At 43.1% G+C, this 11,817-nt stretch overlaps 1 protein-coding gene across 1 annotated transcript; it reads left to right on the top strand.

Annotated features, from left to right (window-relative positions):
* On the top strand, positions 1-1,865 carry LOC119861006 (claw keratin-like). The gene is made up of 2 exons (XM_038415372.2): positions 1-27; positions 1,096-1,865. The coding sequence occupies exon 2, from the start codon at positions 1,117-1,119 to the stop codon at positions 1,609-1,611; it is 495 nt and encodes a 164-aa protein (XP_038271300.1). The 5' UTR covers positions 1-27; positions 1,096-1,116; the 3' UTR covers positions 1,612-1,865.
* Positions 1,866-11,817: the final 9,952 nt, after the last annotated feature.

Below are 11,817 nucleotides of genomic sequence, written 5' to 3'. Positions count from 1 at the left end.
CCAGACTTCATCTCCTCAGTCAACTGGGTAAGTCCAATTCCACTCAATCTCTTTCTAACCACAGAGATATCACGAGAGGGCCTCTTTTAATTGAAGACGGAATCTTGCATGTGCTCACTGTGATTTTTGTCAGGGATCACGCTGTTCGTCCATAACTATCCTGAGTCGTGATTCAGTCGCAGGCGCAAGTAGATTGATGATCTGAAGCTAGAAGAGAGACTTTAAGAGCAACACATGCAATTCAGAAACATATTTCCTGTTAACTGGAAGAAGAATTAGGGCACTGAAAACTTTTCAGTAACTTTAGAAAGTCCCTTAACCATTTTTCACTTTGCTGGATTAGGAAGAAATTTTCCCAGGTTAGTACAGAAAAAAACAATTCAGTGGCTTTCTACATTACTCTATTAAGCAGCTGTGACCCCTCACTACTGAGGACAAGAGGATGGATTAAGATGACAAGAGGTGTGATCCAAGCTTGCAATTCCTATGTTCTTCTGAGCAGAAATACCCATACCTCATACGGTGTAATTTAGTGTCGCTCCATGGAAGTCAGTGGAACTAAACCCATTAAACCCCAGCTGAGGAGTTTCTCTGTAGTGAATTGTTTGGAGAAAAGAAAAGTTTCTGTTTCTTGTTTTAGCAAGTATTGGTGACTCCCAAGGTTTGGAAAACCAAGAGCCATACTGTGATACAGACTGAACAGGTTTGCATGCAGAGGTTAAATCCTCAAAGGAAACAATCTGATTACCATGATCCCAGCCATCTTCTCTTTGATAAATGTCTAAAATGGACCCAGAATCCCAGGTGTCCAGCACAGAAATAGTCACACTTATTCCAGTCAGCGTTTTTCAGACAAAGTCTTTTTGAGAGGATCAAAGGAGCCTGCTGGGAGGGAAGTTTAGTGCGAGTGGACATGAGGCATAGAAAGAGAAAATAGGAACAAATACATGACCACATACAAAGAGTTTAAATCCACTTCTCCTCTCTCTCTTGGGCCCCATGCTGACCTCACTACAATTGTAACCAAGCTTTGAAGCCTTTCTTCCACTGGCACTTGTACCATCTCTTTACTCTAGTCCCTGTTGTGTGTTACAGGTTTAACTCCATCCCAGAAAGATGACTTTCTCCAGCCTCTGCTATCCAGAATGCGGGGTGGCCCGACCCAGTCCAATCACTGGCAGCTGCAACGAGCCGTGCGTTAGGCAGTGCCCTGACTCCGAAGTGCTGATCAGACCCTCCCCGGTTGTTGTGACCCTCCCCGGACCAATTCTCAGCTCTTTCCCTCAGCAGAGCGAAGTAGCAGCCGTAGGAGCACCTGTGGTCGGAGCTGGTTTTGGAGGCTCATTTGGTTTGGGGGGATTGTACGGCTATGGAGGCCGTTATGGACGGTTGTATGGTTTAGGGAGATATGGTGGTTACGGGGGCCTTTACGGTTACAGGGGATTATTTGGCCATGGGGGACACTGCAGTTACCCAGGCCTTTACGGTTACGGGGGATTATTGGGCCACGGGGGATACTGCAGTTACCCAGGCCTTTATGGTAATGGGGGATTATGGGGATACGGGGGATATGGCCGTAGGTATCTTGGTGGATATTGTGGGCCATATTAAACCCAGCAGGAACATCCGTGGAAGAAGGAAGAACCAGGAAATGAACAGCAAGATACAGATTCACCCCCGATCTTTTGGGCATGGCTTTCAGAAGTGCTGTGCAAACATGGCTCCACTTGAAGTCAGTGGGAGCTGTGTGTGCTCAGCACCTTGGTCTCATAGCCATGCTGCATTTCTAATGTTATGCTTTAGGACTCTTTCTGCTAGTGCTTTCCCAGCCATGTGCTGATTCTTTTATTCACATGTGGACTTATTTTGAATTACGCGCCAGCTATTTACACTAAGCCCGCAGCGTGAAGGAAACAAGGGCCTTAAGATAGGCGTCATTTACGTTCATTATCACTATAAGTCCCTTTACAAGGGAAAAAAGAGACCTTACTGTCAAGGAGAATTAGGCCCCATATGTTCTATCCTTTCCATCAATACGTATCTTTAGCGCCTCACTTTGACCTTTGCTATGGCTGATGTATAATGGAGAAGCTGTGTAGTCCTCTGCTTCTAGTTTGCTTTGGCTCATTTGCCAATGACTGGGATAAAACAAAGAACTTAAAATGGCTACAAAAAGGACTTCTTTGTCAACTTCTGCAACTGCAACAAAGCACAAAGAACATGTTGTCTGAAATGCAGTCCATTGAGGCCTGTGATTGGCCGCAGGCCTTCTTGAAACTCTGGAAATACATTCTTTCTGCTCTGTACTATTTCTTCCTGTAACTGTGTACTGCCAATTGCATTTGCATTAAAAATTCTGCTGCATCATAATATCGGTCTTCTGGTTTTCCTTGTTCCTCCCTCCTTGATTAAAAATTCCATCAGACGAAATTCCTTCCTGTGGAGTCAGGGCCACTGGGCACTTCTCAAATTGCAATTTTCAAAGCCCTGGAGTGATAGAAGAATCGTGCTCTTGGAGTGGTTGAAAGCATTCTGCAGGCCCTAAGTACCAGTGTGGAGTTTCTCGTTGTATTACCTGCTTTAGCAAAGAGTGTTTTCCTGCAAAGACTTAGACAGATTTTCTTTGGTTTCTTGAAGGCCAATCACGTAGTTCGCGGTAAGAGTTTGTGGGAGTCTTTGCAGGAAAGCGACCCAGATTTTCCTAAGCTTGAGTGAGGAATGTAATACATTCTGTGTTACTCTCAGCTTCTGCACTTGGGCAGGGGGATTAAGATAACAAAAGGCTTCTCATTAAATTAAATTAAGGATGATCCTGAAAGCATTGCCAGGCAACTCAGTTAAAAAATGGGAAACAAAAGGTTGGAATAAAAGGCCTATTTTCAGAATGGAGAGAATGAAATAAAGTAGTGGTGTCCCACAGGGGCCTGTATTCAGATCAGCGTTGTTCAACATATTCATAAATGATCTAGAAAAAGCAGTAAACAGTGAGGTGGCATAATTTGCAGATGATACAAAATTACTCAACTGGGTGACTTGGCAACAAAATGGCAGATGACATTCAATGTTAAATGCAAAGTAATGCACATGACAAAATATAATCCCAACGATACATACAAAATAGTGGGGTCTAAATTAGCTGTTACCGATCAGGAAAGAGATTTTGAAGTCCTTTGCAGTACTCTGAAAACACTATGTTTCCAGAGTACTGCAAATTTATGAGAATCCTTCTCACTGTTCCTGTATCATCCTGAACTGTGGAATGATTATTCTCCAGCTTCAGAAGATTTACAAATGATCTCCAGTCACCAATGGGACAGATGCAACTGAGTAATGCAGCTGTCTTAACGTGCATGAAGACCATACCAAAGAGCTACATGGAAATAAGATTGCTGACCATTTCATCCAGAAAGCTACAATGAGGCATAATGTCTTTCAACTAGGATGCTAGTGAAGACAGCTTGTAGGTGATTGCAATGATTTTAATGTACTGCAATTCATGATAACGTAATTATGTCGTTCTAACAATTTAATTAAAATTGTAAAGATACCAATGAAAGACACATATTCTATAATTAGAATATGAAAGAAGTGTATAATTATGCTGAAAATAGTCTACCCCCAAAATTGGCCAGCCTCCCCCGCCCCAAAACACACACACGTCTTCGAGAGAACCCACTGGCAAAAAGAAAAGTCAGCGTCTATGCTTGATACAACCTTTGCATGCATTTCACAGTGCTGGAGATGAGGTGAGAACATTTAGGGCAAAGGGATAGAAATAGTTCAGCTTCATATTGGAATTTAGTATTTCATTGCACCAATAAAACTCTATAAATTTGGGACACCTGGTCGCCCTAAGTGCTCCTGTCTCCAACACTCAGATACCCAGTTCCCAATGAGATACAAAGCCCAAATAGATCCATTTTACTCTATAGAAAGCTTATACAGGGTAAACTCATAAATTTTTCGCTATCTGTAACTCCGATAGAGAGATATGCACAGCTGTTTGGTCCTCCGGGTATTAATTACTTGCTCTGGGTTAATGAATAAGTAAAAAGTGATTTTATTAAATATAAAAAGTAGGATTTAAGTGGTTCCAAGTAATAACAGACAGAACAAAGTAAGTTACCAAGCAAAATAAAATAAAACATGCAAGTCTAAGCCTAATTAAGTAGGAAACTAAATGCAGGTAAATCTCGTTCTCAGAGGTGTTCCACTAAGCTTCTTTTACAGATTAGACTTCCTCCTCGTCTGGTTCCAGCAATCACTCATCCCCCGTAGTTACTGTCCTTTGTTCCAGTTTCTTTCAGGCATCTCTTTGGGGTGGAGAGGCTATCACTTGAGCCAGCTGAAGACAAAATGGAGTGGTTTCCCAATTGGTTTGTGTAGTCTCTCTCTTGTGGGTGGAAACCCCTTGTGTTTTCCTGTGCAGAATCACAGATACAAGATGGAGTTGTGGAATCACATGGGGAAATCACATGTCCATGCATGACTCAGTTCTTTTCAGGCCAACACCATTGTTTATATGTTAGTTTGAACGTTCCCAGGAAAATTATACATGATTACGAATAGGAGGAATACATTTAGTAGAATATAACGTTTGCAAAGATATGTTACATGGCATGTCTAGCATAAAACATATTCCAGATATGTCATATTTACACTCATAAGCATATTTCTATAAAGCATTATGGGGTGCAACATCACAAACATCATCTGGAGAAGGCAGGAATCTCATGTGTGAGATAAAGAGATTCAAGCCCAGACCATTCATTCCATACAAGAATCACATGGTTTTTGAGGTAACTGTAACTCACTGCACTCCATATTATCAGTCTTGTATAAAATCCACTGGATGTACCATGGCTTGATATTGCAGGAATTGCAGATAAAAAGATTACACTTCCCACTACATTGTTCATTAACATTTTTGTGGCTCTCAGTTCCCAGAAGATGAACATTTTCCACTAATCAAGTTTTTGATTTGACAACACAAAAGTAAAAATTTATCCAGACCTTCCTGCCTGTTTAAAGATATGATACAATACTCAGGTGGGGAGGAGAGATTTAGCCATCTAGCCAAGGGTTTTGTGTAAGAGCAATACAGCTCTAGTCTTCAATATCAGATCTTACCCATGGACCCGTCCTTGGAATGAAAGAGCATAGGCATTTCTACAGAAGATCAGGCCTCTCTCCCACAGTGGTCAGTACCAGATGCTTCACAGGGAGGTGCAAGACTCCCAGCAGAACACCTTACGGCCCCTGCTTCATTTGCACATTACAATCTGGTGTAAAACTCATTGTGTAGTTGAGAATGTAGTTGAGGCCCACTCATTTGATAATAGGGGAAGCCCATAGCCAGGAAGAAAGTAGACAAAACCGATTAAGAGTAACATGGCAAACATTAGGAATGTTTACAGAGGTGCTAATGAAATGCAGCTCTCTCATTATTTCCCACTGACTTTGGTGTACTCAACACTTTTCAAAGTCACACCTAGCCACTCAGATGTCAATATGTATTGTCCTATTCATTTCCTGGTTCTGCCTTTTCCCATGGATATGCCTGCTGGGTTTAACATGGTCCACAGTTTCCATTAAGATACCGATGAGCCCATCACAATGCCCCCAACCCTCTTTTCCCCAACAACCATATGGGCTCCTGTGACCATAGAGGCCCTCCTAACAGTTTTGGCCACCATAACCATATAATCTCCCATAACCACTGGGACACCGGTTACAAAACAATCTTCCATCACTTTATAAGCCTCTATCAGCACATGTGCCCCCATCACCACCTCCAATGTCAGCTGCACCCGAGGATTCCACTCTGCTTTCCTGAGGGAAAGAGCTGAGAATGGCTCCTGGGGAGGTCATTACCAGGGACAATCGGGGGGGCCAGGAGGGACCTTTAGCCTAGCCCTCAAGATCAAAGGGGGCCTCACATTAAGACATATTCATTTTTTGGCATTTTATAAGTTTTGCAACTTGTTTTTATGTGCATCCCTATTGGACACACTCTCTCAGCTTACAGCTGCAAATTTAAGCAAAAAAGAGATGTGATTTGGTAAAAGACATAATTTTTTGGTTAACTGATATAGATTTTGTCATATTAAACAGTTTAAAATGTTCACAAATATTAATAAAAATACACTGGTTCTGATGGCACAAGATTAGACCGTGATGAACGTGTCCTCTCAGATCAGCTGATTACATAAACAAATTACTACTAGTGGCTGGTGCTGGATCAAGTGCATGTGGAAAGGTGGAGAATTGTTACATTTTAGTGTCTTTATAGTTTTAGGTCTACTTGTCTAAGGAATTGTTTATGTGTGAGAATTCCTCATTATTATCTTCATATGGTAGCTAAGAGAGGTGACTGGTTCGTTGGCTGGTTGAGCCCTAGCTTGGTAGCTTGGCCATCATCATAGTCTTTTGCAGTCTGTACACCCAGAATCAAGGTGAAAATTTGTGAGGACAATCTTGTAGAGTGAGTTTTGTGAGGACACATGTTTGAAATTTTTGGACATTATCCCTCTGTCTGTATCCGTGTCTGTGTTTGCTATATATATGTCATCCCTTCGTCTTCAGCTCAGCCTGTTATATTATACCTTGCATGCTTGAGTTTTGATTCAGTGAAAAGGATAACAATCTGTAGACTGTTTTATTTTGTGTTCTTAATTAGTATTCCTTCGTTTTCAGTCTTTTCAGCTTTGTGTACCATTCAGCATTTGTGTACATGTTTACAGTATAAGCTATTTATTGACAGCAGAATATTTCAAGTGTGGAAAGGCTACATATTGACCAGATAGATCATTATGAAGAGGAGATTTGAAAGTGGTGCAAGCAAGAGACGGCAAAAACATTTGAGTGAAGTGGCAGCTAAGAGCTCAAAGCCAATAACTTCATTTCTCAAACCATTGGAAAACGCACCTTCCCCAAGAAACAATGCTACAGATAATGAAAACTCTGCAACTGCAACAGGTGATATTTTAGTGCCAATACCTGAACATGAGGACAATAGTCAAGAAGGAGATGTGTCAATAGTAACAGATGCAGCAGAAGATCCTGTGGACGATCAAGAAACTGAACAGCAACAGTAAGATGTAGATCTTATGCAGCAAGAGCAATTTATGAGTACAGCTTCGACTGTGACTGACACTGGAATTATTGACAAGAGCAATGCTGTCCAAATGCAATCTTTTCTTCAAATTAGTTGTTTTGAAATTCCAAGTAACATTCCAAAAGATGCTGATAATCATGATTTCCCGACGCATCTGCTGACAAAAACTCTTCCAAATGGTGAGACCTGTACAAGAGGCTGGTTATGCTGGAATACGGAAAAATAATCTCTGTACTGTGCACCCTGCTTCATTCACATGTCCAAATTTGAATGCATTCTGATGTCATGTTTGTGGATGAAGCTACTTACAATGATCCACCAAACTAATCCGATAGTGAACCATGCAATGCTACACTTGATGTTGAGAGGGATAACATTGAAAGTCTTATCAATGATATTCAACAGATTCGTGCACAATGGGATGTGATCCTGACTGAGTCCAAATTAGTGCATGGAAAATTGGCATTTCATCTGAGTTCTTCACCAATCGCAACTTACCTACTGAATCCGATACCGAGCAGCACTACAGAGTCAATGTCCTCCTTGTCATCATTGACTCTATTCAATCGTGTCTTACATGTTGATTTGAGTCACTGCGTCTAATTTGTACCCTTTTTGGGTTTCTTTGGCAGTTCAACAGACTGAGAAATGAAGATCTACTTTCTGTAGCTGAACAATTTCAACAACAGTACAACACAGAAATCTCAAAAGATCTCAGTGAAGAGGTCATCTTCCTCAAACAAATATATTCCACAAACTTTAAATTGGATTGCAAGCCAAAGGAATTGCTTCAAGAAATACTCAAACTTGGACTCAATGGGGTGTTTCCTAATATCACAATTGCATTGTGTATTTTTATCAGTTTGCCTGCATCAGTGGCTTCAGGTGAACATGCCTTTAAAGTGTTGAAGCAAGTAAAGAACTATCACCATTCAACTATGGGACAAGAGGGTTTGAATGGGCTCACCATGCTTAATATCAACTGTGACATTGCACAAAAGCAAGATTTTTCCTCAACAGTTAGTGCATTTACACAGAAAAAGTCTAGAAAAGCATTTGTTAAATAAAAAAATATTCAAATTATGTCTCACCCTTTTTTGGTGCCTTATCATGTTTTCATGTGTCGTCATTCTTTATTTTTATTATGGCTAGGGGCCTCAAAAGCTGGAAGTGGCCCGGGCCCCTCTGGACCAATGAGAGGGTCTGAGTACAGTTCTGCTGCCCTCTATTCAGAAAACAAGGATAACAACCCTTAATTACTCCTGCCCCAATAATAAGGAGACTGGGGATTCAGCACTGGTCACAAGTGATCATTTGGGCAATCAATATCACCATACTGAGTACCTCGGCAGGGTGGGTGTGCCCATGCAGACGAGATCAACTCCTAAAGTCCTTTTCCACAGCTCACCACTAGATAACAGGAAATAACTCATTCCGAATCTGTGAAAGAAAGAAAGAAAGAAAGAAAGAAAGAAAGAAAGAAAGAAAGAAAGAGGGACCTAGGGAGCTCTTTTGAATCCTTGTTACTCTCTTTGTCCTAAAAATATCCTGTCTCTAAGAAGCCTAAATACATAAAATATCTATCATTAATGCCTGGGATTTCCAGCCTATTAAAAATATTGCACAGAAAATGGCTGGATTAGCATTAATAATGCTAGTTTCCTTGTTCGGCTGTAACCTCTGTGTAAGTGGGGGATGGTCCCACGAAAGCCAGGAACGTTCCTAGTTTATACACTCCCCCAGTGGAATCGGCTAGAGAAAGAACCTGAGTCCTCGCTCCCACACCCTTTACCCAGAGGCTGCCTGACCTCAAGGTCTCCCCTTCCACTCTCCTGTGTGGCAGGGACCTTGTAACCCCGACAACACTGGGCCCAGGATTCCTGAGGGGCTCGACCTGCAGTCTGCTCGTGGTCACTTAGGACAGGGGTAGGGTGTCCCCACACCGGGGTGCTCTCTTCACACCAGATGCTTCCCTGACCCACTGATCATTACGTAGAGTTCAAAGCAAAAACAGTTTATTAAACAGCAACTAATAAATCAATAAAGGAAAATGGGGCAGGTTAAAGGAACAAGTCACCACCCTGTGGGCTGAGGGACACCACAAACAGCCTCTCTGGAGTAAGGGCACTTCACAGTCTGTTCCTCACCATGCGCCAGGCCTCCTGCCCGGGCCCTGGCTGTGCTGCAGGGATGCTGTGGGTCGGAAACTTGCTGGGCCTGAGGCTTTAGGTGGCAGGACCCTTCTTCCCAGTGTCAGGCCCCATTGGGGTTCTGATCCCCGCCTTGGCTGGGGGCGTCTCCTTGCGCTGGCCCCTCTGCGCAGGCCCAGCCCCCCCGCCACTGTCCCCAGCTGCTCACTGCACCCTGCTCTGGACGGCTCCAGCCCCAGCCCCGCCTCCACTCTGCCTCAGCCTGGGTGCGGCTCTGCCTCCAGCTCAGCTCCGCTCTCCGGGCTGCTGCTCTGGTCCGTCAGGCTGCTGAGGCTCTGCTCAGCTCAGCTCTGGCTGCTGCTCTCGCCTGAGCTCGGCCTCCTGCTCAGGCAGCTCCCGCTCCCACAGAGGACGGGACCTCGGGCTTCTGACTCCCGCATTGGACTGCCCACCCTGTCAATCGGGCTGACCTGCAGCATTGACTTTTCCCCATTCCCCTTAGAGATTGTCAGTCTCAGGATCCTGATTTCTCATTGGGTCTTCCCCTTTCTTTTGGTCCTGAGAGAGAGCCATGAAAAAAACCCATTAAGTTTTAGTACGGGGCCAACAGTCCCCTGACATCTGCTGACAAACAAGTTCAGTCCAGCATCACAGGTGGTGCTTTCGCTTGGAAACCTCAGTGAGTCACCAACACTTCCTGACGAATAAACAAAAATGGGATTTTTTAATCAAAACAAAACACAAACCCCCACATCCTCCCCTGGTGTAAATCGGCTCTGTTCCACTGGCCTCACTGCAGCTACACTAAGTTAGACCAGACGAGGATCTGCACCTAGAATTCCTCCTGCACATGAAAAGGTAGCAACTGCCAGGCTGGAAGAGACGAGTGGCCCATCTAAGGCAGTATCCTGTCTCAGTGAGTGTCACTCACCAGCTACTTCAGGAGAGAGCAGAAGAACAATGAATTAGTCTTTTTGGAGGAAACTTGGGGAGTTTCTTCATAAACCCTTCTCAAGACTGATTCCCCACTCTGGCACTTCGAGTGCAGAAGGTGGGGGCCCTCAAGGATTCTAAAAATTCACACTGGCCATTCCAGGCTTGTATTAAAATTCCAAGGTTACAATTTTCAGATGACCTTGGGTGGGTAGATGCTGCCACCTCCCAAGTGCAAAACCCTGTAGAGAGCCCAGGAAGGCACACTTGGGAATTTCTTCCTCTGGGGTACCCTGAAGCCATTTCACCCCCCCCCAAGGGGAAGAGCTGAGAAAGAAAACAAAGTTAATCAGCTGTTGCCACCAGCTAATTACACAACATTTGCACAAACCTTTGAAGATACAAAACTGCAATCCTGGTCTTAAAAGAGGTGAACTTTATTTAAAAAAAAAAAAATCTAAAAACTCAGGTTACTGCTAGATTTAAAAGAGCAAATACTAAAATTAAGAAGCAAGAATAGCTTTCTTGAGGTCCCGCTTAAAGGTTACAAGCCAAACAAAAGCACTGGGGCTTAGCCCATCTGAGTCCACAAGACATAAAGAAATAAAAGAGATAAACCTCATCACGTCTCCCTAGACATTTCCTCATCTACTTACATACCTGGGGTTCCAAATGAGTAGTTTCTAGGTATGATCTGATGATTTTTCCTACCTGGCCCAAGCTCTTACAGCATAGTTCCAGCCCTGTCCCTGCTCTCCGGAAGAACAACACAGACAGACAAAGGGGAAGTTTTTTTTCCAAATTTTAAAAGGTTCTAGCCTTCCCATTGGCTCTTTTGGTCAGGTGCCCCTCCCTACCTTTTACCGATAGACTTTCTAACCATTTACAGGTAAAGCAAGTAGAGAACAGCTACTAAGAGGGAATTTATAGCTAACTGGCCGGCTGGGTGTCCATAAAAGGGATACCCGCCGCCTTCATTTATCACAACCCTAAATTAAATTTGGGGGTGAGATTATTCAGAGCTCCCTAAGGAATTTGAATGTCCAAGTTCCAACAAAAATCAACAGGATCTAGTGTCTAAAATGGATGTCTTGCTCTGAAAATCCAGACCTTGACCTCTAAACCATGAAGAAATCAACACCTACAACTCGATAATAGAAAAGAATTGAAAAACCCCCAAACTCTTCACATTGTTTGGAATCACAGAGTTTCTGTGCAAGATTCAGTCCTAAATTAAAAGGATCACTGGCACCTCATCTGAACAGTTATAGAGAAAACAACGAGAGAATAAGTTAAAGTGGTTAGAAGACCCCTGACTCATGAGTATTTTTAGACAGTTTTTTACACCGCCAGTGGACTTGAGATGCCCTTTGTTCCTGAAGGCCGAATTAGTTACGAAGAAAACTTTGCATAACTCCTTCAACGGAAGTAATTTTTTCCCTCCGTGTTTTTGAGGATTATTTTCTTCCTAACTCCACATGGGGCGAGGGGCACATTATACCCTGCAGCGCCCTTTCTTCTGAAAACTTTATGGGCCAGCTACATTGCTGGGATTATTCCACTGACTTCACTGAGGCTGCCCTGGACTATACAGAAGCCTTGAATGGGAACTGTCCA

Source organism: Dermochelys coriacea, chromosome 1 (genome assembly GCF_009764565.3).
Source record: "Dermochelys coriacea isolate rDerCor1 chromosome 1, rDerCor1.pri.v4, whole genome shotgun sequence".
Lineage (NCBI taxonomy): Eukaryota > Metazoa > Chordata > Testudines > Dermochelyidae > Dermochelys > Dermochelys coriacea.
Note: the sequence above shows the minus strand (reverse complement) of the source record. Positions and strands in the feature narration are given on the sequence as shown.